The sequence below is a fragment of the Cygnus olor genome, chromosome 26 (assembly GCF_009769625.2).
Source record: "Cygnus olor isolate bCygOlo1 chromosome 26, bCygOlo1.pri.v2, whole genome shotgun sequence".
NCBI lineage: Eukaryota > Metazoa > Chordata > Aves > Anseriformes > Anatidae > Cygnus > Cygnus olor.
The window spans coordinates 5,260,037-5,284,922 of NC_049194.1; the positions used below are offsets into that span (position 1 = coordinate 5,260,037).

Genomic DNA, 24,886 nt, shown 5'->3' on the forward strand with positions numbered 1-24,886 from the left:
GTTGATTTTTTTTTTTTTAGTCTGTAGATTAAATATTTTGAATATAGTTTAAGCTGAGATAGACTAAATAGCTTGAGTGCCAGAAGCATATGGCATTCTCACATTAATAAGCCAGCTATACAAGTTGTGTTCATGTGATCCTGCAGTGGTAGTTTGAAAAGAAATGTGATTGTCCCATGTCTTCATTTCTGTGTTTAAACATAAAATCAAATAATGAAAATATTTTTCCAAGTTACATTAAAGCTTTCCAGGGCACTCTAGTGCAAGATGCTGGAGTATAACAATGGCAGCGCTAAACAAGCAGCCATTGGCGTATCCTAAAGCTGAGCAAGTTAAGCCTGCTCTTGATATCCTTAACAAGATGCCTTTTTTCTAAAGGGATACTCTCATCCATAACTGCTTTCTTTCCTTCTTGCCCAGGTCAATAACATTAACCAGCCTTTAGAAATAACAGCCATTTCCTCTCCTGAAAACTCCCTGAAGAACTCTCCTGTTCCTTACCAGGACAATGACCAGCCCCCGGTATTGAAAAAGGAAAAGCCCCTCATTCAGACCAACGGCGTTCATTACTCTCCCCTAACGTCAGATGAAGAGCAGGGATCTGAAGATGAGCACAATAGCACCAGGTGAATATGCAGGCATAGGTTTCCGGATGAGATTTCTCAGGAAGCCAATAAAGGTGCAATAAACAGGAGAGGTGTGTTAAGCTGTCTTTGTTCCCTTTGCTTGGAGACTGATTCCATTATGCCAAGCCTCTTGTGAGACTGAAATTGTGAATAGGGAAGGTTTTTCGGCAGCAGCACTTGAATGTGGGAATCTATTCTTCTTGCTGTGTTTGCAAGGCTGACAGTCTGGCCTCCGAAAGAATTATCGTAGAAACTATTTCTTTTTGCTGTGTTGCTTGTAGTTTTTATTGTGTTGCCTGTAGGAGTACTGGGGCCAAGTGTGTAATTTTTAACTAAGAATCCGTCTCCCTCTCGCTCCCAGTTTCAGCTTGATTCAAAATTTTTCGCTTCCTACCCCAAAATGATAATGCGTTACTCTGAAAATGGAGTACTTGCCACACTTTGCTGGCCTGTGAGGTGCAATGATTTTGTTCTTGCTCGAGGTGCTGGAAAAACAACCACTGTAGAAATGGGAGCAACAGCCAACGTCTTGTTGTGAAAGAGCGACAATGAAGTTCTCTGAACATGCACTAATCTTGGCAAAGAGCACAAATTCTGTAATAGCTTCTAGTTAGTGCTTGGTGGATTATTCTAGTGCTTTTAAATCCCTTTAGTAACATGCAGTTTTCTAGGTGACTTGGCTTTATATACTTTAGTCCACTGTTAAGAAATGAACCTGAGGGAGATATTTAAGGGTAAATGTGCAACAAAAAGGTTGCAGTGTTATAACCTTTTTATTTTCCCACTAGAATTGAGAGGAAAATTGCAACAATATCATTGGAAAGCAAATCTCCACAGAAGACTGTTGAAAATGGTAAGTGTAGGGAATGTTAATTAGTTGTTTTAATGGTTGGGCTTGGGAATGGGTGGCTGCCACTGACTGACGTTGTTATCAATAGCAGGCCTTTCTGTGCTGTTGAGCAGAGTGCAGTTCTGCCAGGGCTTTGCATCACAGTAATTAAGACAGGTGGCTGATAATTACAGATTTTGGGTCAGTCTTTTTGGTAGTCACGGGTCACGAAAGATTTGACCGGTTGTTTTTCACTAAGTCAGGGCTTGGGGAGGGATCTGTAGTGCAAAGGCTGAGGAAAGAGAAAATCAGCATTCTCAAACTTTTTCAGAGCATTAAGCTAAATTTGAAGGGTTTTTAGGTGACTTGTCAAGTATTTCTGCCTTTGGATCAGAAAGAATTAAAGACTGATTAAAAATATGGGCGTTGAAGGAAAAAACAAAACTGTTCTTACTGAGCAGATTAGGTGAAAGCTGCTTTTTGATATTTACAAACCTTTCTTTCTAGGTGGCAGCTTATCTGGGAGGAAACAAGCACAAACCAACGAGAACATGAACAGCAGTAAATGGAAATCTACTTTTTCACCAATATCTGACATCAACCTAACCAAAACTACAGACAGTCCCTTGCAGTCGGTTTCATCCCTGAGCCAGAATTCGTTGTTTGCCTTCAGGCCGTCCTCTGAGGACAGCCTAGCCATTGACGCCAAGATCACAGCACACGCGAGGAAAAGCATTGCCATGCCCTCGTCTGGGGCAGACGGGCTCAGCCCTAGTACAAACTCCACCAACGGATTCACGTACAATGGTGGACTGTCAACTGACATTGGTTTACACAGCTTTATCGATGGTGCTTCTCTTCCGCACAAGGCTTCAGACGTGACGACTTCCAACTGCTCCCTGGGTTTTCAGTCGCAGCGAAGCAAAGATGTGGGGATATCAGAAACAAATCCATTTTTGAACAAGAGGCAACTTGAAGGCCTCAGTGGCACGAAAGGAGAAGACTTAAATCGGTCAGGGGTCAAAAGCAAAGAGATGAGCGAAATAAGCATTCGTACTGGGGGTTCTTCGGAAAAAAACTCTTTGCAGCATAACGGAAAGGTCGGCAAAGGAAGGGACCGAGATGTGGAGTTTAAAAACGGCCACAACCTTTTCATTTCTGCTGCTGTTTCGTCTGGTGGCCTTCTGAATGGTAAAAGCCTTTCTACTGCTGTTTCTTCAGCAGGCAACCCAGCATCTTCTGTGCAGGCGCACCATCCTTTCCTAAACACTTTGACCACTGGATCACAGTTCCCCCTTGGCCCCATGGCCTTGCAAGCAAACCTCAACTCGGTGACAAATTCCTCAGTATTGCAGTCCTTATTTAACTCGATGCCAGCTGCTGCCAGTCTGGTCCACGTGTCATCAGCTGCAACCAGACTGACTAATTCTCACACTATGGGGAACTTCTCTCCTGGGGTTACAGGTGGAACAGTTGGAGGTAGGCAGAACTCTTTCTCTGGTATAAGACAGGGCCTAAAGGAAAGTCTGACACTGCCTCTCCAGGGGTGAGACCCTTTCACTTCTGCAGGATGTGGAGCAAATCTCTCCCACATAACCCGTCTCTCTTCTCTCTCGGAAATGCTAGGATGAGTTCATTTCCCCACAGTGAAATCCCATGAGCTTTGTCTACTAGATGATCTTGTTGTATCACCTTAATGAAAGAATACACCCAGACTTTGTGATTTCATAATGTATGCTTGTTCAGATGTTGCTGTGGTGGAACCAACTTAGGTCCACCTGCAGGTAAAAGATTTAACTTGTGTTACCAAGCTAAGGATCTCTAACTTGTCAACTTGAGTAAAGGTTGAGATTAGGCCTTGAATGGATTTAGGATGATCCAGGAAGAGCGAAACATCACTGTCTCTTCAGAGGAAATGGTGTTGGGAATTGCGTAGCATTCTGGCTCTTGAACGGACATGAAGAGCATTCCTTTGCCAGGAAGGGCAATGCCATATGCAGCTTGCACTTCTGGGATTCTGCACAGGCTTGGCTTCTGTGGTCCAAACTGGAGACAAGCTGGCAGGACTAGAAGATAGTCTGAACCTGCCATTACTAAATGTCAAAGGCAGTTTTTCTTACCTGTCCAAAATCATTCAGGCACCATGTCGGGAAATCCTAACTCTCACATCTCTCAGCATGTAGATTTGCTGGAAATGCAGTCTCCCCTCTGCTGCCCTGTAAGTGGGAAAGCAGGAGGGTGGGGAGGGAAGAGCAGCAGTTTGAGTCTTCAGATAAACAACTCTAGAGACCACGTAATCTCATCAAAAGTCTGCCTGTGTGATATAGAACTGACAGTTCTTGGGTCTGACCGTTTGTCCTCGTGGCATTTAGAGGTTGGCAGTAGGAAAGGTAAGTGAAACCTTTTGTACCTCCTGGCCTGCACCATTATCTCTCATTGCTTGCTGCCTTCTCATGCTGCATATTTTTGTATGGGGCCATAACTACTATAATTTTGCTTTTTTTTTGTTTTTTGTTTCTCTTGTCACTTGCGACTGTACAAAGCCCATCTGTTGAAGCTGAGTTTTTCTCTCCTGTTTGCAGGTATTTTTAACCATGCGGTGCCTTCTGCCTCCTCTCCTCATCAATTTGGAGCCAGTTTCAGCAGCAGTGCTGTCTCTAGCAGCACAGTGCTAAGCTTAAACCCTCTGCAGGCTGTTGCCAGCACGTCATCCTCATCCTTCCCACCCTCCTCCTCTAATTTAGTAATATCTAGTGAGAATAGATCTGCTCAGCACCTCAACAGAGCGCCAGTGCAATCTGTTTTCCATTCCCCCCCACCCCCTCCTAACGTTTCCTTGCCCCCACCTCCTCCATTACTTGCTTCTAATCCTGAGCCTGCGCTTCTGCAGAACCTACCATCTCTCCCACCTGGCGATGCTTTTTTGCCATCCTCTTCTGCTGCTTCTGTCCAATCTGCTAATGCTTCTTTGTCTATTAAGCTAGCCTCTCTCCAGCACAAAACCTCCCGCCCCTCCTTTACAGTCCATCACCCGCCTCTGCCCCGCTTGGCGCTGGCACAGTCCGCGCCCATGATCACGCAGTCCAACGCAGCTGGCACGTCCGCTATGTGGGTTACACTTGGCATGCAGTCTCCTTATGCTTCGCACCTTTCTGGGGTTAAGCCACGATAAAGAGCTTGCTTAGCTAACAGTTCTTATTTTGTAAGGTAAGGCTAGAGGAAAAAAAAACAAAACCAAAACAATCAGGAGTTTTGTGCAAGATGCTGAATGATGCTTCTTCCTTTTCAGAGATAGGGTGGGGATGGGCTCTGTGAAACAAACCTCTAAAATGTGGGAAGCAAATAATGTCACGGCAGAGGGTGAAGAGGCTTAATGCTCTCTGTTCTGGGAGTCAGGATTTCTCGACAAGGAGTGCTCACAGTGGTAACTCTGGTCTGTCTCATCTGACATCAGGATTATGTTCAGGTTGGGATCACTTCTTGAAAATGTTTACTTCTGAAGATCAGTTATCAGGAGGAAGTCCTATTTTTAAGTAAGGTTTTTATACAGTTGTTGGCAGTGGTTGTTGCCTACTTTGATTCCCCCTTGTCCTCTTCTTGCCTTCCAACACAGACTGTTACTTCTTCCACAAGTCCATGTTCGCATAGCATTAGGATGCGTGATGCTGCTGCTTTGTGACTCTGGCAACGTGGTGGTCTTGTTTTCATTGTCAGTCAATAACTGCTGCTCTCAGTCATAAAGTTAAAAAATCTCCAGGTTACAAGCTGCAGCTTTGTCTTGGAGTGCAAATGCACTGGTCTTGCACTGCAGTCAATGTGCCCCCTGCATCACTGGAAAACACAATCACAGGTAGCAAAACGTTATAATCTGAATTAGAATAAACCAAGAAGGCCTTGTTATCTGCACACTGCAGCGTTACTGGACTTGACTGCTAGGGCTAACAGTAACAGTCTCTATCAGATGCTGTATTTATGCTCATTTGGCAATCACTGACTTTCTGGGTAGACGTGAATGAGATGATAGGGAACATGCAGGGTTCACTGCGGTCCATGCTTCATAAGGGCTGGGGCTGCAGAAGAGAGGAGGGTCTCTGGAGACTGTGTGTGTTTTTACTGAAGCAGTATTTAAATGCCTTTAGAGCAACTCCAGAATAAAGTGTACCACCACAGAGTTGGGTACTGTTGTTGTGAAAATACTCTGTGGCATCGTGATGTAACAGCTCGTGACTGCAAAGTTAAATCAGTATGTTAGGGCCCAGAGCTCGCTCCATGCTTTTCTTGTAGGTCTTTGATGTTGTTGCTGTTCACTGATACCAAAGCTACGTAAAATCTATGGTTGGATACTCTTTGCTGCTTATAAAACATATGCCTCAATTACAATATACCTGAGAGATTCTTTTGACTGTGCATTGTTTATAGTGTCTTCATCACGTAATTGCTTCACAGACATGAACTTAGTTTCGTTAGGCTTTTGTGAGGCAGGTAAGTGTCCTCTATATGACAAGTGAGGGCGAGGAGGAGTTCAGTGATGTCCCTGTGTGCCTGCAGGGTGACAGGATGATGGGGTCACAGGGTGGGCTTGGAAGACCCTGGTTAGAAACAAGCTCGGGGCCAAGGCCGAGGAGGATTAGATGTGGGGCTTTGTACACCTGAGCGACTCCGGAGAGCGGTGTGGAAGTCAGCTGAAGCAGATGCCTTACCTGGAGTGGGGGTCAGGCTGGGCTGGACTCCATGCCATTGTGTGTGATGGGTCCTGCCACAGCAAGTCTCGGAGCAAAATAGGCAAGGCACAAAAGTGAAGTTCAGCGCAAGGCAGCTGGATGTCTAAAACTGGACTGCGGAGCAGAGGGGCAGAAGTAATGCTCCTAGGAGATGGTTTGTGAGACAAATGTATTATAGTTGGGGTCCTGCTCCAGGTGACATATGTGAAATATTTGAGCATTTTCATTGACCTTAACCTGAACATGTGTGCTCGAAGTCCTTGCAGAACTGAGGCTGAAATCTGGAATGGGACTACAATAATCTGTTTCGTTTCTCCTAACATTTCTCCCGCAAGGTAGTAACAAATGCAAAGCAGATTAGTGTGTGCTAAAAAAGGTGAACTCCCGAGTGGGAGAACGAATGCTTTTTTTCCTCACTCGTTGAGGTCAGTCACACAAGGACAGAGTTTAACATGGTTGAATGTTGGAAGCGTCCTGTCTGATTGTGGTTGGGTCGAGACAAGATTTGTGCCTTCTTCACTGGCTGACGAGGTCTCGGAGCAGTGTAGAAATGATTGACGCATCTAACACACTGTAGATTTTGTCACTTATTTAGATGAGTCTCTTCCTCTCCTCCTGTTGTGCAGGTAACTAGGATTTCTACCTCAACCCAATGTGACCTATGCAAGGACAACGTGGACCAACTTCACTCGGCTTCCACTGAAAGGTGCTCACCTGGCCTGTGCAGGGGTTTCTACTCTCTTACTACTGGACAAAACAAAAACCTAAAAAGACCTAAACAACAGAGAAAATATTTACTGTGAATCTGAGTAAAAAAGAAAAAAGGAAGAAAAAAAAAAAAGGCAAAAGAAATGCCTAAGGCTCCAGTTTGTATTGTTGATAGTTTAGGTAAAGTATTTATCTTTTTTTAAAGCAAAAACAGTTTTGACTTATTTTATTCCACCTAGAGTCATAAATATAACTTACAATTAAATTCTCTGAATAATTAAGGACTGGCACACCAGCAGAGATGTAAAGAGCCTCCTCTCGGTGCTATTTCATCCGTCAGAACTGTGCCTCTAGTTTGAATCCTTGGTGCTGAATTTGGAGGGTTGACCAATGCCAAACCCAGTTCTCAGAAAGGTCTGCATTTTATTTATTCAACTTACTCTGTTCATATACCAAAATCCACTTGGTTTACAGCAGTGTGAGCTACAGAGAAACGGCAGTCTTTGATCTGGTGTTTTGCTCTAATGTGAACTGAGCCAGGCGCTCTGTTAACTGGGTGGTTTTTAATTGTGTTCATTACAAACGAGAACTCACTACTCCCCTCTGGAGTGGCAGCTAGATCACCTGGGACAGCCCAGGTGAGCTCAGCCAAGGCAGGCACAGTTTGAACAGAAGAAATTCAAGTCCTGCCCCATTCAAACTACTTCATTGGGCCATTTGCAGTTGCTGGTGGCACTCAAGTCACTGTGAATTTTGGTAGCTAGTCTGGTAACTTGTTTTGGGATGTCATTGGCATATGAACAGGGTGCATAATCACTGGTATTGGTCAGGCCCTTTTTAATAACATTGGGAAGACTGAACATAGTGCTTCTGTACTGGTGCAGGTAGCAGATTATCTCAGCTTGTTGTTTTTGTTCCAAGTACAATGTATTTTGTTAGTAGAGTTTTGATACTTGATTCAGAAATGGCTTAGATGTGTACATTTACTGACTAAGTGCATTTTGCTTTTGTATTTCTTTGCTTTAAGTAGATCTAAATGGTAGTTCACAAAAACACCACAATCTAGCTTACCGTGCTGCCACACTATCAAACTGGTGCATTTAATTGTATTGTGACTTGGTGTTCTGTGTACAGAAAGTGCCGCTCTGAGCAGCGGCTGTATTTTATAGAGATGTGATGAAAATTTATAAATTTCATATACTTTATTTCATTTATTTTTAGACTGTACAGTGCACAGTGAACTTCTAAAAACTTATTTATTCAAGTGCACAAAATGAGGAGAAATATAATCCATTATATAGACATCACCCTGGTCTGTAGTTCAGACTGGACCAAGCACCAATAAAGGAAACTACAGTAACAGAAGGGGAATTGCAACAGCAAAATGACTAGAAAAACACGTTTAGGCATTGGGAAAACACCTGCGCAGGTGCTCTGGGGGCAGCATTGATTGCTCTGCTGAGAGGCACTCGCTACCCTTAAATCTCTTCTAGGTCCCTGGTGCTCCTTAACGAGTCTCCAGCCTCCAGCAATAGGGCATTTGCCTTAGACTTGAGCCTGCCTCAGCAGGCACCTGACGGAGGGTCCCGGGGTCACAAAAAGCTGGGCTGGGTGCATTGCCTTCCAACTCCTGCCTCTGCGTGTGAAGGAGGTGAGGTAGCTCGGCCCTTGCGTGCTCTCCTGCTGTCTGATCTGTGAATGCCGTGCTGGCCATGCTCAAGGGAGTGGTGGGAAGAGGTGACCAAGCAGCTCCTGCCCTCTGCAGATTTCAGTTTGACCCTTTTCTCTGTACCTCATCCCTGGCAATCTTAGTAGAGATTTAGTTCAAAGCGTGGTTATTTTGTTGTTTCCTATGTGTGTCTTTCATAGGCAGCCTTTGTGCACAGAAACTGTTGAGCTGATTTTGCCTTACCCATTGGAAAGGGAAGGGATCGGTAGCCCTGGAAATGAGGAGTGTTTTGGAACTGTTTTCTGCTTTGCATGTGGGAGGACTTGACAGTGGTGCGCCCTGCTGAGTTATTAGCTGCAAGATGAGAACCTGGAAAAGGGCAAGAAAGCTCAGAGGGCGATGGCTGAGAAACATCCAGTAGCTTCTAGTAGAAGCTGTACAGAGTTAATGTCCTGGAATCCAGGAAGACAATGTAACCCAGATGTTTTGCAGCTGGGAGTTGGGCAGCTTCAGCTTCATCCAGATCCTTGGCTAACTGAAAGTTGCAGAGCTGCCTTAGCATCCTCCCGGCAAACAGCAAGGTGCTCCGGTCTTGGAAGGCGGGTTGTGCATGAGCAATTGCTGGAGGGGCAGTAGCCTTAATTACCTCCCCCCCGCCATTTTTATCCCAGATGTGAGAGATGAGGAAATACAAGAAGAAGCTTTTAATCCATCTGCTTTTTGTCAGATCCTTTTCCAAAAATGGACCAAACCAGTGTTCCTTAGGCCTCTTATCCCCCCCCACCTTCATGTCAAACCAGCGAAGACATCCAGCAAGAGAACTCATTCTGTACAGGGAGGCTTCACATCAGTTCATACCTGAGATGCTTGCAGGACGCTGGCAGAGATGCCTGCTTGGAGAAGGAGCTGGCTCACGGTGGTCTGCCAACCCCGGTGTGCTTTCTAACCCTGGACAGCTGCTTGGTGCATGCGTCGCCCAGCTGGCTCCTGACACTCTCCGGCAGCCAAAGAGGGTTGGCCAGGTGCTTGCTGCAGGAATGATGTGCTTTGCATTCGCAGCATTTCAGAAATCAGTGCCTGGGAGCAACCAGAGCAAAGGCTGGGCACAGAGTTTGTCATCTGCTCTCCCGTGCATGCTGGGGAAAACCAAAATCCCCCTTTCCATCAGTGTTGCTCCCCATAGCAGGTTGCCCTTGGGTCTGTGTGCGATGCGCTGGGTGCTCTGGTTCTGGATGGCCCGCTGTGCTCTGTGGCAGGGCTCGTTCGCAAGCACTCGTTGGAAATCGGCAGTGTGAGCCTGCTCGCTCCCATCACCTGGGAAAGACAAAACCAGAGGGGCACAGCTCGCCCTGGTCAGACCCAGGCACAAAGGCTGGACGGCCGAGCATCCACTGCAGCCTCCAGGGGCCTGTGGAGGCCAGGCCTTCATCTGCCTCTGGGTCATCTCGGTGCTGGCATTCTCTGTGACCTCACACTTCTGTCTCAGCAGCCCATGCTGCAGGAGCCCAGAGTTGCTCTGGCCTTGCCAGCATCTTCCACCTGCGCCTGGTGCTGCTGGCACCGTCCCCTCGTCATGTGCTGCATGGTTGTAGTGAGTTTCCCTCGTGTCCCAGTCTGGTCTAAGTCTTCGTCATAATCCCTGCTATGGCGTGCTTCCAGGAGAGTGTTGGATAAGCTGCGGCGTGTTTGGAGCAGTGCGAGACAATGGAGGTTTTGGGCTGATGCCTTAATGCTGCTTTACTTGGGAGAAGTCACCGAGGTTGCTATGGGATTTGTTGTCTTCTTCCCCACTCCCTGATCTTTTGCTGCTTGGCCATAACCTTGAGCAAGTTCAAATTGTTTCTCTTCTGTCTGCAAACTGGGGAGAGCATTTACCTGCTTGCAGGACTGCTGGAGGAATAGCTCTTTGAGATGTTGGGATCTGATCCATATGGCTACAAGAATGAGACCCTCGTGACCCTGATGTATGAGTACTGTGCCAGAGACTTGAAACCTGTTTTCAATAATTGGAGATACTTTTGAGTCATCAAAGCCAAGCAGCCAGTTCCAGAAAGGAATTCCTTCTGTGTTACCACTTCCTGCCCAGGTCCAGCCGTTTTATGGCCGTCACAAATGTTCCTTCTCTTCCACGCTGCTGCTGCCAGCAAGGGACTCATCAGGAAGTCAAAATACATCTTGCAGCACATAATGTTGCCAAAAAAAAAAAAAAAAGAAATATCCTGAGCTTTGTGCTGAGCGAAACCTGTGCCCCGCTGCTAAATGTCAGGCTTGGAGAACGACCCTCACGCACTCTTCCTTTGGTGATTTGTTACCTCTGGCTCCTGCTTGCTGGTTCCAGCCCGCTGAGACCCACCGTGCTGTGAGGCTGGGGGGGCTCCAAGAGCATTAAACCTAAACTCAAGTCTTTGCTGCACATTTAGTCACCAAGCAACAATTCTTCCATTAGCCAGGGGTGTGTGGGGCACCCGCTGTCAGATTTCTCAGCTTTTCCTGTAGCTGAGGGAAAAGGTGGGAAAACATTGCTGGAGGATGTGGAGCCTTGGGTTGCTGGAACCAAGCTTGTGGGCAGGATCATGGGGGAGTTGAGCTGTCCCTGCATCGCCTCTTGTTTGGGTGCAGACAGGGCCGTTCCCATTAGCAAGGTGTGGATCGGTCTGGCCAACCGTAATGGTGGGATTTAGCTCCTCTTAGTTCAGGTTGCAAATGCAGTGGGAGAGAGGTGGAGGGAAACGTGCCTTTAGGGGAAGCTGCCAACACCAGGGAGCACATCATGTCCTGGATGCTCATTACACTCAGAGGCAGATGTTAGAGCAGTGTCTCCAGCTGGTTTCTTCGATAGCAGGAACTCGGGGCTCCTTGGCCAGACAAACTCAGAAATCTTCTCTTGTGCTTCCATCTCGTATCCTTCTTCCTAGTGGCCAGAGCTGCCTTGTCTTGTAGCACGCAGTTTGTGCTCACCGCTGTTGGCTGGGCTTGGCTGAGCTCTGAGCGTGGGCTCGGCCCGGGTCCTGCCTGTGGCTGGAGCGGGGCAGGCAAGGTGCGGAGGAAGGCGAGTGTGTGGGGTCTGCGAGCACAGCTCCGGGTGCTCAGGTGCCGCGGGCAGCTCGCGGCGCCTGGTTGTGAGGGTCTCGGTGAGGCGCTGCTGTGAATGGGAGCTTGCAGACCCCCAGGACTTGTCGCTGCTCAGCCCGAACTTCACCCAACTCAAAGTGTTGAGTAGCTTTCCTTTTTCTTTCTTACTATTCTATAATCAAGCTTGAGCGAGTGACTTTCATTTGAAATCTGCTGCGCAGATGGCTTTCAGGCTCTTCCCTTGCATCTCTGGCTCAAATGCTTCAAACAGGAGCGTTGCTTTGGGGCTGCACAGGGTGGCTGCGTGGCTGGGCCTGTGTTCGGCCCCTGCCTGCGTATGTCCTGCTGGGGGGCACGCTTCTCCTTCGGGGGGGGGGGGGACGTTTGCTGCTGTAACTGCAGACATCTGACCAGAGGCCTCTGGGGCGGTCGCTTTGCCACAGAAAGCAAATGGGAGGGGAGCGAGCTGGGTGCGATCCAGATCTGCCTCGCTGGCTGTTACTGCAGTGCTGATAAACGCCAGAAGCAGCGGGGCTGCACCAGCGTTTGTGAGATGCTGCTGTGCCCAACGGTGGCTTTGCTCCTGGCAGGGATCAGGGCCCGTCTCTTGTCCCAACCTTTCCGAGCACCCTTCCTGCAGAGGAACCTGGGATCTGGGCTTCCCCCTCTGGGAGGTCTCGTACTCCAGAGTAACGAGGCCATGGCAGGGCCGTGGGGCTGCCTCTGGGGGCCTGAGTGGTTTGATTCTTGCTGGGATTGTGTATTTAGAAAGCAGCATCTGCTCCCCAACCCATTCTTTTTCCACTGGGAAGAGTGCCCTTGCGTGACAGCAGGGCAGGGAGAGTGTCAGTGGATGTGGGGCTGGCATCCACCCCTGGACAGGCATAGCTTCATCCCCGTGTTTTGTTTGTTTGGTTTTTTTTGTGGGATGTGGAGTCGCTGTGATCAGTTTGAGGGCCAGCACGAGCTTCCATCTTGTCGAGTTGGCGCAGGGGGCCCACCTCTTTGTGACTCCCGTGGCTACGTCCACAGGCCTGGCCCGGCAGTGCTGGGACCCTTGAGAAACTCCCGCAGCAGGGGCTTGCTGCCGCGAGTCCTTCCCAAACGCGCCATAGCTTTGGGCAGCTGTGGAATCGGCTCCTCGTGTTTCAGACGCCTTGCACCCTAGAGTTGCCACAGTCAAGGTTTTACCATGTTGCTGGAGGAGGAGGTTGCCAGCCCTGCAGCTCGGCCCCGAGCTGCCCGCCTGCTTTGGGCTCCCCCATGGCCTGCGTTGGTCCCGATCCCCTCCAAGCACCAGCGGGGACGCGCCAGGGCCACCGGTGCTGATCGTTAGGGCTCGGTAGTTTGTCCCAGTGCTGATGCAAGGTTGATCGAGTGTGACCCGTTTGCTTTTTGTGTTGATATCAGTCCTTTTAATACAGGGTATGGAAACCTAAAGATTCTTGACAAATATTTTTTCTCAGAAGGAGTTGTCCCAATCCACCAGGTGGTTTTATTGAGAAGTTCTGCTTTTATTGTTTTGCCTGAGCCAAATGCATTAGGAGGACTAAGCTTTGGGAGGTCCCAATGATGATTTCTTCAGTTAAGAAATGGACGTTGTACAGTGGACTGCAAACCAACAATAATGTGTTTCAAAATCACAGTGTTTGGGGAGAAGAAACTAGACAGTGTTTTTGTGAACTATCTTTGCAGCACTGAGGAAAAATCACAAGAATTGGATTTTTTTTGAAGCACAGATGTCTAGTAAGTGTACGAGAATTTGAAGTTTTATGGCTGTTAAGGTTTTTCCTCCTTTATTTGCTCCAACATTTCCCTAGCTTGCATATCAGGTTTTCACTGAAAGATGGATTACCAGTTTTTAAAATGTTATTGTGCCATATTTTATTTATCCTTATGCATTATAAATATATAAATACCTATTTAGACTGAATATCACAGTAAAAGATGCTATTATTGTGAACTTCAGGGTTTAAACCCAAGGTAAAAAATTGGAAATACTCCTCCAGTGTATTTGCTGTTTGTGATCATCTTTCTGCAGACGTTTCTTAAGTTCTTACAGTTCAAAAATGAAATAACTTCCTAAAATTCAAGGTTTTACAGTACTAACCCTGAAGTTCTCAAGTTTGTGATTTATTATTTTTAAGGTACATCTGGTTGCTTTTTCTGGTGCAGTCAAATCATTCTTTAGAAAGGTCTTGTTTCTGGAGTTAATGAGGGAAAAAGGTGGAATGGGTCGATCCATCCTGCTTGGCTTTTTTAACCTATTAATCTTTTACGCGATCAATCTCAAATTAAAAAACGATTTCTTAGGTCTCTGTTCTACTTAAACTTTTTAGGAGTGGGAGCCTGCCCTCGCTGAGTGGGACTTTGATGGGGAAAGCAGTAGATTATGAGGTTGCTGTTGCTCAGGAATTGATTAGTAAACTTTTAACTACTAATAAAAATCCATTTTTCAATGGATTTTTTTAAAAAACCCATTTTCTTAGAACAGTGATATGGGATGTTTCCTAGTGAATAGGAACTAGTTTATATAATTTAGCCTATTAAACTGAATTATTTAAAATTCAAACTTCCCCTAATTTATCTTTTTTTTTTTTTATACCAGTAAGTTGTCCTGTCATTCCTTTCATTCTTCCATAGAACTAGTGTGAATTCTTCTGGTGTGTATATATGTATGTATAATATATATATTTCCATCCTGCCTTTCTAATTCTCCACAATGTAAGAGTTAGTTTTTTCTCCCCTCCCTTCACTTAATTAATTTCTTGTGTCTTTACCTTGATTTGTAATTGAAACAATGCTTTGAAGTTTTGTCTTTATATTAAAGTGTATGTATTTTAATACACCGTACTGTTGTGGAGTTTCACTGCTTCAGCAGGACAGACGTCAGCAGGGGATGGCAGTCGGTGCTTGTCAGTGGAAGGGAAGCGCCGTGTCCTGGGCTGTGGCTCTGGGCAGGGGTCAGGGCAGTCAGACCCCTGCTCCTCCAGAACTGAGCAACACACTCAGCTCTGTCGAAGCCGAGGACACTTAAGCTCTCAGGATGTAACAGACTAGTAACGTTCCTAGTAGCAAAACCATCCTAGTGAAATTCCCTTTTCATCCTTTCATCCGGTTATTTCACCAGCGTAATGGAACTGAAATTAGGTTGGCAACGGCTTTTAAACTTTGGAAGTGATGGCCATAAAACTGGCTGAGCTAATTTTCTGTAGGATTTTTAACATAAGATGAAGACCCTGGTTCCCCTAACACAGTCTGTGCGATACGGACACTGTTTAAATGGAATGGTCTAGATGAGTTTCTAGATGTCAAAAACAGGTTGCAGCAATGGTCTGAGCAAGCTCATCCTTTTTGTATGTTTGTCTCTGAAGCTACTGCAGAGGGGCTGGTTCTGTTAGCAGAAGGCATGTAAAAAGCATGTTGTGGAGGCATTAGCAGCTAGCCTGGGAGCAGGCACCCTCACTGCCAGCCAGCAATACCGCACTGTTCCTGGGGATGGGCCTGCAGGCACCGTCAGCCTGCTGATCTCTCATCCAGGGTCGCTGCTGCTGCTGCCGCCTCCAGCTCAGCAGTGATGGTGTCGGGGCTTTGAGCCCCTGCTCCTGGGGGAGAGCCCTGAGCCCGCAGGCAGGCTGCGCAGAAAGCCCGGGAGCTCGCTGTAGTCACCTGCCCTAGCATGGGCTCGGGTTCCTTGCCACAGCTCTTACTGCCACAATGATTAAAACAAGTTTTTATTGGAAATGTTCATTGTACAACAGATAAACAGCTTCAGTACACTGTCAAAGAGCCTGTACCCAATGAACAGTGGAACGGGCCCCTGGAATACAAAAAGCATAGTGAACAGATTATGAAAAATGAACAGTTGTCTATAAATCAAGAGCAGCGGATGCAGATCTCTAAAGTGTCTAGAAGTACCATCTTCCCTTACTCCTGACATCTAACCCAGTGTCCTAGCACTAATCTAACCGTTGATCTAGCTAATTAAGTCATGGGGCCTGTGCAGGCCCACGCAGCTCTTCACAGCATTTGTCTTACATTCACTTAGGAAATGTCATTGTTGCCTCTTAAATAAGGGTTGGGATAATCACTTGCGCACCCAACTGTTCCCCAGAACATCTACGTAAAATGCCCATTTTTATGTACAGTGAAGATGGTGGGTGTCAGATCTACCTTCTGCAAGGGGCGTGGAGAAGAAACTAGTGATAGTCTTGGAAGGCACACGGTAGAGAAGTGTTAGCTACTGAGGGTGGCAGGCAGGAACAGTGAACCTCACTGTAGCACTGGAATTGTTTGCTGTAAATGACTGAATGTTGGCAGAATGCCCAGCTTTTGTTTATACGAGTGTTGACTTTGCATATCGAAGCATTCACTAATGCTGAACCTGGGGGGGGAAATGAGCTCGGAAACCTCTCCTGCCTGCAGCCTGGGTCACTGCTGGTGACCTGAGGCTGAAGCCGGAGAGCTGTGGTACCTCCTGCTCTGCTCAGCCAGAGCTGCAGAGGGTACTCCAGGCTGCAGTGCAGCTCCGGCGCGCTCGCTGCGGTGCGTACATTGGGCTGTAGCAAGCGACCAGCTGGACGAGTCTTTGCTATCACAGTAAGTAAGGCTGCTGCGTACCCTACCAGTGTGCCCCTGTGCTGAGGTAAAGCAGAGTAGGCTCATGAGGATGAAAATGCACTTCAAAGTCATCTGAGGACACTAATTCCCTAAAGCACAAGCTTGTTCCTGCTCTTAATCCCTCACTGCTGCTTCCGTGAGAGTTACCATCTGTCTTCAAACCTGCCCTATTTTCTGCTTCCACCCTGTCATGCCCTCAGCTTACTGAGCAGCACAGCTGCCCCCTGCATATTCTTGGTAATTGCTGGAGCTAGCACCTGGAACCAGTGCAGGGAAAGGCGGTATCTGGGAAGGGAAAGGAAAAAGCTTGGGCTTGAGGTTAAAAATAAAGCATCAGTGACATCTGCCGCTCTCCTGGTACCCAGCAGCTTGAGGTAAAGATGGAAGGCCAGGCCACTAAAGCTTTTAGTATTGGCTCTTGTTTCTGCGTTAATTCCCAAAGAGACCCAAAACTTCCTACCAAACCCCACTCAGCGCACAGGCTGCTCAGCGCACAGGCTGCTCTATCCCCACCTCATTTACCACGTACTGTTTAATTGCAGAGAACTTTCCTGCTAGCCAGGTGGAAAAAAGCCCAAACCTGCACACCCCTTGTGCTTCTGCTGTGCTAACGGAAACCTCTTCCTGCATTCACCTGCCCCAGGGCTGAGTAAAGTTCCTTCTGTCATCAGCCATTTACAAACGCTTGCTGGGACTTTTCACGGGGCCTTTCCTTGTGCGACTGTCCCGTGCAGCTGCTGCAGGAGCCACCTCTTAGTGTGGAGTGTGAAGAAAGAGGGGTCTCGAAACTCTGGGCATGTGTGTTGAGTGCCTTCTGTCCCTCCCCCACCTCTGGCTGTGGTTTTCCTTTTTGCAGTGTACTGGCTGCAGGTGCAGAGCCACGAGGAGAGATGTTCTTTACTGCTTATCCCTTCATTACAGGAGTCCCTGCAGCAGCAGCCCTTGCTCCCTGGCAGCTTGCTGTGGCCCTGGCAGGTGCAGTTGTTCACATCTTTCCCTTTGGCAGCTCACAAAGGGGTGAAAAGCTGCAGCAGAGGGTCAGGGAATGGAGTGCTAACGCACAGCTGTCCTACACTCCCTGGGCTTACCTTCTGCATACCCTGAAGCTCAAACATGCAGCCAAAGTGCACGTAGCAGTTTCTGTCTTTACAAATCTCTCCAGCTGCCTTTCCTCTTTGGGAAGCTGAGAAATGGCACAGCTTAGCCCAGCCCCCAGTACTGCAGAGGGAGGCAGGATAACAGATATTTCTCAGCCCTGTTTTTGCTCCCTTGTGCTTTACAGCTTCATTCTCCACTTCATTTGTGAGAGCACTCTAATTGTCTGTACCATGGGCTTCATCAATCCTCTAGGAATTAGCACCACCTGGCTGGAGAAAGGACAAAAAGAAAACAACCCCAAGAGGCAGGTGCTAGTGCCTGTAGACACTGCTGCCTTGACACGGGGTGGATGCCCCTTCTCCATCAGCTGTTGCTGTGCCTGGGCTGCTCCCTGTGTAAATGGAAGGCTTCCCCCTCCTTGCTGAACTGAAATGGCTTTGCAGCAAGCAGGAGGATAGCAGGGTTAACCCTGCAAGCACAGAAATGCAATCAGCTGCAGCATCCTGTTACGGTAAAGGGATGAACAACTCCTGATGGCTCCTTTGGAGACTGTGGGAAGATCCTGAGCCAGAAAAGCTGAGTAGCTTCCCCCCAGGAGAGGGACAGGGAGGAGGCTAGAGAGGGCTCAGAGCCTGCTCCAGAAGCTCCTGGTGAGAGAGATGTGAGCCCTTGCTGGAGGATGGCAAGTGCTCGAGCTCTCTGTTCAGTCCCTGCCCCCTCTGCTCCTGCTTGGAGCCAGGGTGGTTTTAGTCCCACTGCTGCAGCAGCAGCCAGCCCAAGGTCACAGTCCGCACTGAGCAGTTAGACTCTGCCTGCCTGCATGGCTGGGGCAGAGCAGGAGAGGGGGGATTGTGCAATGAATTATCTTTAAAAAAATCATAAAAAAAAAAAATATTTGGCTAATAAATTAAAAAGTCAGTTGGTCACCACTATGGGGAAGGGTTGCTGTTCCTCCTGGGGGAGCTCGGGTTTGACTCTCCAGCGAGAGCCTGTGGCCAGAGCCAGCTCAGCCCAAGCGTGGGGTTTATTGCTTGCGCGTTGCGAGCTGGAAGCGGGCTTCCTCAGAGATCCCGTACTGCTCCAGGGGGTCCTGCAGCAAGAGCACAGGAAGGCAGCAGTCAGACACAGACAAGGTGGGAGGCAAGCAGGACCCTCCTTTTGCCAGCCCGCAGTCTGGCAGGCAGCAGGGCTGGGTGCCAATTCTGGGTACGTGCTGGATTTACCCCAGTCCCACCCCTGGCTGCTGGCTGTAAGCAGAAAGTCACAGTCCATGAGGAGGACGCAGCGGATAACCAAGGTTCGTGGGCTGTATTCAGTCTGCTCTGGCACAGGAGCACGTGGGTGAGTCACAGCTACCTCTGTTACCTCCAGAAGGGATGCTCCAGGTATCCTGGCAGAGGTGCGAGCAGTGTCTCAACCCACGGACACTCTTGATTTTGCCAGGGCTGCTCCTCCGGAACCGGGGGAGTCAGAGTTAGCCCAGGCCCGGCCTGTCTGGCTGCAGACCACAGGCTGCTCTGTGCTGCTCGTAACGCACTGCGCTCAGGAACAGCCTCACGCACGCACCCCAGCTGCAATCAGGCTGCTTGGCAGAGGAAGACTCTCGGGTGGCTGGGCCTGACTGCCTGCTGAGCCCGCAGCTTCAGGACCTGACTTAATATGGCTCTGTCATACACGCTGCAGCCACCAGCCTCATGTAGGACAGCTGGCAGCAAGGCCAGGGATCACCAACCCTGCTCCAGTCCAAATGCGGAGGGTCACCACCTGAAAAGCCAACCTCAAGGGACTCACCTTCCCTGTCATTTTCTGGATCTCATTCCGGTAGAAAATCAAGCTTCTCCTCATGAACTCATAGCTGTAAGAAAGGAACAGACCATGCAACGGGTTGAGCAGAAAAGGATTTGGGGAAGTTTCGGGTGCTATTTAGAGCTGAAAGGAAGCTTGCCTGGGAGGAGAGAACTGCTTTCCGCCCTGGGTTCACCACAAACTAGTCCCAGAAAACAAACAGCACAGGGCTGCAGTGTACATACAGCACAGTGCAAACCTTGCTCTAGTGCCTCAGCCTACCTGGCTCGCTTGAGTGCCTCAATCCACTCCTGACACTGCGCTTCGCTGTCACATTCAAAGCAGTATTTCCTCTCTGGCTCCTCAATGAAACCTGCCATGGATAAGGAAAAGACATAAGGAAGGTCCTGGCAGAGCTGTCTGTGCCCCCACTGTCTCCCCCCCCAAGCAACCACCAGACTCTGCCAGGCTGCAGTTAGTACCTTTGTTCAACAAAGATGATCTGTGAACAAGCTGGTAAGCCAGGCCTCTGTCCCCTCTTATCTTACCCTGGATGGTTTGGGATCACATTCTTTCCCCGTTTGCTAAGAGCAGTGGCCCAGCCAAGCTTGTCTCTACACACTTGAAATCCAGCTTGGGAAGCAGGCTGCTGTTAGAAAGGCACTGGGAAAAGCACACAAGGTGCTAAGGCTACTCCTCAACTGCCCCAGTCCCTCCACTGTTGGGCTCCTTATACCTAAACACCTTTCCCCATACGATTATGCTAAGGCAGCATGGGAGTGATGGTGGCCCAGAGGTGCCTCATACAGCTCAGAAGCCCTTCGCATTGCTCTTGACTGAAAGAGGTGCTTCCAAAAGCAACACGAGCTCTGGAGGCACTTCTCTGCTGCACTTCCCAGGTGGCCAAGAACAGCTGCCTACAGCAAACGTCAGCTTAGAGCAGCCAAAGACTTCAGAGAGGAAAAAGCAACTTCTCAGAGTGACAGCTCAGACTGGACAAATATGACCAGACTCAGGACTAAAACACCCTGAGTCCTTGCAAGCAGTCACCGGAGATTTAGTAATCAAAGTGCAAAATGGCCCGGAGGAAGTGATTTTGATGTATGTAGAGGGCAGCCATCTGAGGAATCAAATTGCACTCAGAGAAGGTACTGACCTGTCTTTGCTCGAGGCTTTTGGGAATCTGGTACTGTGCACAGTGGAAAGCAATTCCCTGTGCAACTCCAATTCTTCACCAAGACAGAATCAGGACATCTAATTAATTACATTGTCCCCAGAGCTCTGCTCTTTAGTACACAGTTCACAGAGATCTAGGCTGCTGCTGAGAAATAACTGGGTCAGGCTGCATCAAACCCCTCAGGGCTGCTGTACGGGGACACAACCTGATACCAAGTGCCATCAGTTTCAACACCTTTCTCCCGAATCATCAGTCACCGGGGCTCCTGACGAACTTAAAGCCCCAGAAATTCAGAGTGGGATGCTCACTGGTACGCTCAGGCTGCTTGGGCGCCAGAACACCGTCTCTCCCAGCTGAACGAGGAGGCGAGACTCCGCACAGAAAAGCAGCTGTGCCTGGCAGCCAGGCCAAAAGATATGGGGATGGCCTTGGAGAAACATCCTGTTATTTTTGCCACATACCTCTTTCACAATGATTAGTTGTTGGATGAAAGGCTGCTTATAAAGGATGACACACCGCAAGCCAGCTGGAGCCGCGGCTATCGCCACAAGGACAAACAGCGTGGCGGGAGGACTGGTGCTAGATTAGCCCGACAGATGGTTTATCTGAGGCTCACTTTTTTGATAAAATGCAATAGCACAGAAGCAGCAATCTGTCAATACCAAGCCTTCCTAGAGAGGGATTTCTACAAGCGCTAAGCCATGGTCAGTCTGTTTTTACCGCTTCTCTCCTCACATGCAGCTGTGCAAATCACACAGACGATTTCAGCCAGCAGTGAAACGCCGCGGTCCTGGAGCACGGCAGCTCCACAGAAACAACTGGCAGCTGAGGAGGAGAGGGGCTGAGGAACACTAAGCCTGGTGTCACCAGAGAAAGAGGCAAAAGCAGGAACAAAGCAGCCAAGCATCTCCTTTTTCAAAGCACGGCTTGCCATAAGGGGGCCACGAAGGGAGCGCATGCATAGAACTCACTGATCGAGAAGACGTTCTCCTCTTCTTTGGTGATCCTGCAGTGCTCCAGCAGCAGAGCTCCAATGGGCTGAAAAAGACCCAGAGAGGGGGTTCAACACATGCTGCCTGTCAGCGCCACGGTGTTCTGAATCCAGAGTTCTCCCAGTGTTTTTCACGTGAGCTTTGTAAGCTGATGGTACTTCTAAGGTAATTCAGGCTAACTGAATGAACGTTCAGTGTTCTTTCTGTGTCTGCTGACACACTTTGCTGTACCAGTCTTCCCCATAGCACTCTGTGCACGTTAGACAGAGGTTAAAGATTTCTACTTGCTAAGGTTCACTCTGGGCTTTGGTATTCGTTTCTGTTTTTCATTTAGCATCCAAAGACACCGATTAAGTTTACTTCCTCGCACAATAAATCAAGAAAAGATGAAATATTTACGATGACACACGGAAAGGCTAACATTTCACTTTGTAAGGGCAGGCTCAAAGCTTTGCAGGAGGTTAAGAACAGTGTGTCGATGAACTAGAACAGCTCAGGATAAACAGACAAATGGGAAGTACAGTTTGCTAGCTAGTGCACACTGAGCAAGGACACAAGAACCAACGGGTGATACAAGCCATAAACAAAAGCAACCCACAAGTGAATTCTTTTGTCCAAACTAAACAAAATATGAGAAGCAAATAAGGCAGCAACCAAGACACTCAAAAATCTGTTTTAGTACGTATTTCTGGCACAACAGCTTTATATTTGCACTCCCCACAGACCTGCGGAACTATTTTTGATGTGTTTGGTAACATCTCCCTCGCACTGAAACACACGAGTGCTTACAAGCAACAACCCTCAGGACAGTGAGCAGCCGAGCGCTGCGGGGCGGCACCCTCGGGGTCTCACCACGCGAACAGGGAGTCGCAGCTGAACCTCTGTGGGACAGCAACTGCTCAGCTTTTGACCCTACCCAGCGAACTGCGATTGCAGCTCCAGCGAAGTAACGAAGAGCGACTGCAATTCAGTAGAAAAGAGTGTTTCTTAACAGAGGAGCTTTTCTTTCAGGGTGAAATATTCATTGTGGCTTAAGTCTAAAAACGCCACTAAAAGCTTTCCACTTCCTTGTGTCAGCAGGCACACGGCACCTTTCTTCACACCCATTCTAGCGATTACTTTCAGGTTGATTTTCCAATGAGAGAATCTTTAGCAACACTTACCGAGGGATTCATTAAAAATGACTGGATCTCAGTAGTGGCAAAGCCAGAAACAGAACCTAAGCCCATCCCTCTCGTTCTCTTTTTCTTGACCTAACCAAGGCCTCTGCATGTCAGAAATAACAACACCAACAGAATATAGCCACGACAGTTTAAGAGCGAGCATCGCTTGCAAGAAAAATTCCTGGTGTAGCAAATAAATAATGCTATTTCTTTTCCCAGGAGAGCAATATAAGCCTCCCCTCACAGTTTCACATGATAAAGCACAGGCCTACAAATAAACATTACAGAGTCCATCTTTGGCAGTCGAGGGGCAATGGTTATGTTTGAAAGACTCGTTCCAAGCTCCCACGTGAGCCATCTGGGTGTGGTGTAGCTGGCAGCGCTCCTTCTCACCCCTAAGAGCTTTCGCTGTGTCGCTGGGGTAGGAAGCGAGGGTGCCACGTCCCGGTTTTGGCAGCCTGCTGTCGTGCCGTTTCACAAAGCACATGCCATCAGTTCACAGAAAAAGAAAGAGAAAGAGAGAGGGTGTGTGTGTGTGGGAAGAAAAGGGGCTCCGTACCTCCGCTTCATCTGTCCGGAAGTAGAAGAGAAAGTTGACAACGAGCTTCACGAGGCGTTTCTTTAACACTGCAGAGGGAAAAAAGAGCGTTGCGGCGGCGAGCCCGCAGCACGGGGCAGAGGGAAGCACCTGTGACCTCTGCAACGTGCCGGTTCCCCACACTGAAGGGGAAGCTCCCTTGGGGTTTGGACTCTTGCTGCGTTTTACCAGGCACGCCTGGGGGGTCAGAAGAAGAAGGGGGGCATTCACCTCCCTGCTGCCCTCACACCTAACCCCCCCCCAAACCCTCCCTCTGCTCCTGCCTGCAGCCAGCGCCCTTCTCCTGTCCCTGTCCCCAGCTTCACCGCAGCCCCAGCACCTCCCCTCCCGCTTCCCACTCCTCCCAGTCTGCTCCCAGTCCTGCCTCCCAGTCCCCCCAGTCCTGCCCTAATCCTACCCCAGCTCCCAAATCCTGCTCCTGCCGTACCACCAGTCCTGCTGCCAGCACACCCAGTTCTGCTGGTCCAGGTCTCCCAGTGCCCCACTTCTCATCCCCAGCATCACCCAGTCCTGCCCGAGACCTACCTCAGGACCCTGCTTCAGCCTCCCCAGCCTTACCCATGCAGTCCCAGCTTCCCCACTCTGCCCCCCCCGACTCCTACCCCAGGCCCCCCCATCCAGCACCCCCAACCCTATCCCAACACCCCCAGTGCCACCCCCCACTCTCACACCAGCACCTCCAGTGCCACCCCTAGCCCCATCCCAGCCCGCCCAATCCCATCCCAGCCCTACCAATGCCCCCCCAGCCCCACCCCAGCACCCCAGTACCAACCTCAGCCCCATCCCAGCACCTCCAGTGCCACCCCCCAGTCTCACCCCAGCCCCCCAACCCCACCCCCCAGTACAATCCTAGTATCTCCAACCCCATCCCAGCACCCCAAGTGCCACCCCAGTGCCACCCCCAGTCCCATCCTAGCCCCCCAACACTACCCCAGTGCTCCTCAGCCGCATCCCAGTGGCCCTCTCAGAACCCCCCAGGCCATCCCAGCACCCCCAGCCCCACCCAATGCCCCCAGAACCCTCAGTTCCACCTCCCAGTCCCACCCCAGCGACCCCAGCCCCATCCCAGTGGCCCCAGTCCCAACACCAGTGGCCCCCCAGAACCCCCCGGCCCCATCCCAGTGGCCCCAGTCCCACCACCAGTACCCCCAGCATCCCCAGAAACCCCCAGCCCCATCCCAGTACCCCCAGCTTCCCCAGCCCCATCCCAACCCCACCTAATGCCCCCCAGCACCCCCAGTGCCCCCTCCCAGTCCCACCCCAGTACCCCCAGCCCCACCTAATGCCCCCCAGCACCACCCCAGTGCTCCTCAGCCCCATCCCAGCGCCCCCAGTCCCACCACCAGTGGCCCCCCCAGAAGCCTCCAGCCCCATCCCAGTACCCCCAGTATCCCCAGCCCCATCCCGGCCCCACCTAATGCCCCCCAGCACCCCCAGTGCCCCCTACCAGTCCCATCCCAGCACCCCTCAGCACCCCTCAGCCCCATCTCAGCCCCATCCCAGCCCCACCTAATACCCCCCAGCACACCCAGTGCCCCCTCCCAGCCCCCTCCCAGCACGCCCAGCCCCCCCCCACGCCCCCTCCCAGCCCCGCCTCAGCTCCCCCCCGGGCGCGCCGCGGCCCCTCACCGCTGCCCTTCTTGGGCACCCGCATCAGGACCTCGGCCGCCTTCTCGGCGGGCTGCCGGGCCAGGCTCAGCAGCTCCCGCTCGTTGTAGCGCATGGCGAGGGCCCGCGGGCCCCGGCCGCGCCCGGACCCGCACCCGGACCCGGACACGGAAGCGCCGCGCCGGAAGCCGGAACTCGTGTGGCGGAGGGTGGGAGGGAG

At 49.7% G+C, this 24,886-nt stretch overlaps 2 protein-coding genes across 19 annotated transcripts in view; one reads left to right on the forward strand and one right to left on the reverse strand.

Moving 5' to 3' along the window:
* DOT1L (DOT1 like histone lysine methyltransferase) overlaps nucleotides 1-10,768 on the forward strand; it is a 70,759-nt gene extending 59,991 nt beyond the window's left edge. For 5 of the 17 annotated variants that reach the window (XM_040537947.1, XM_040537942.1, XM_040537943.1 and 2 more), the window contains exons 25-28: nucleotides 421-626; nucleotides 1,415-1,479; nucleotides 1,963-2,934; nucleotides 6,803-10,768. In XM_040537947.1, the coding sequence (XP_040393881.1) occupies nucleotides 421-626; nucleotides 1,415-1,479; nucleotides 1,963-2,934; nucleotides 6,803-6,810 (1,251 nt within the window). In that variant the 3' untranslated portion in view covers nucleotides 6,811-10,768. Of the gene's footprint in view, nucleotides 1-420; nucleotides 627-1,414; nucleotides 1,480-1,962; nucleotides 4,014-4,037 lie in introns of those variants that run through there. The other 12 variants (XM_040537933.1, XM_040537939.1, XM_040537935.1 and 9 more) reach the window with 6 other exon arrangements.
* Nucleotides 10,769-15,342: 4,574 nt separating this feature from the next.
* Nucleotides 15,343-24,880, reverse strand: PLEKHJ1 (pleckstrin homology domain containing J1). 2 transcript variants are annotated; one of them, XM_040537952.1, is made up of 6 exons: nucleotides 24,688-24,880; nucleotides 23,020-23,087; nucleotides 21,277-21,343; nucleotides 19,411-19,501; nucleotides 19,135-19,198; nucleotides 15,343-18,433 (listed from the first exon to the last, which is right to left on the reverse strand). In XM_040537952.1, exons 1-6 carry the CDS (start codon nucleotides 24,779-24,781, stop codon nucleotides 18,368-18,370), a joined length of 450 nt encoding a protein of 149 aa, XP_040393886.1. In that variant the 5' UTR covers nucleotides 24,782-24,880; the 3' UTR covers nucleotides 15,343-18,367. The 2 variants fall into 2 exon arrangements, with proteins under 2 accessions (XP_040393886.1, XP_040393884.1); XM_040537950.1 differs by having other exon boundaries at nucleotides 15,343-15,445; nucleotides 24,688-24,878.
* Between the last annotated feature and the right edge of the window lie 6 nt (nucleotides 24,881-24,886).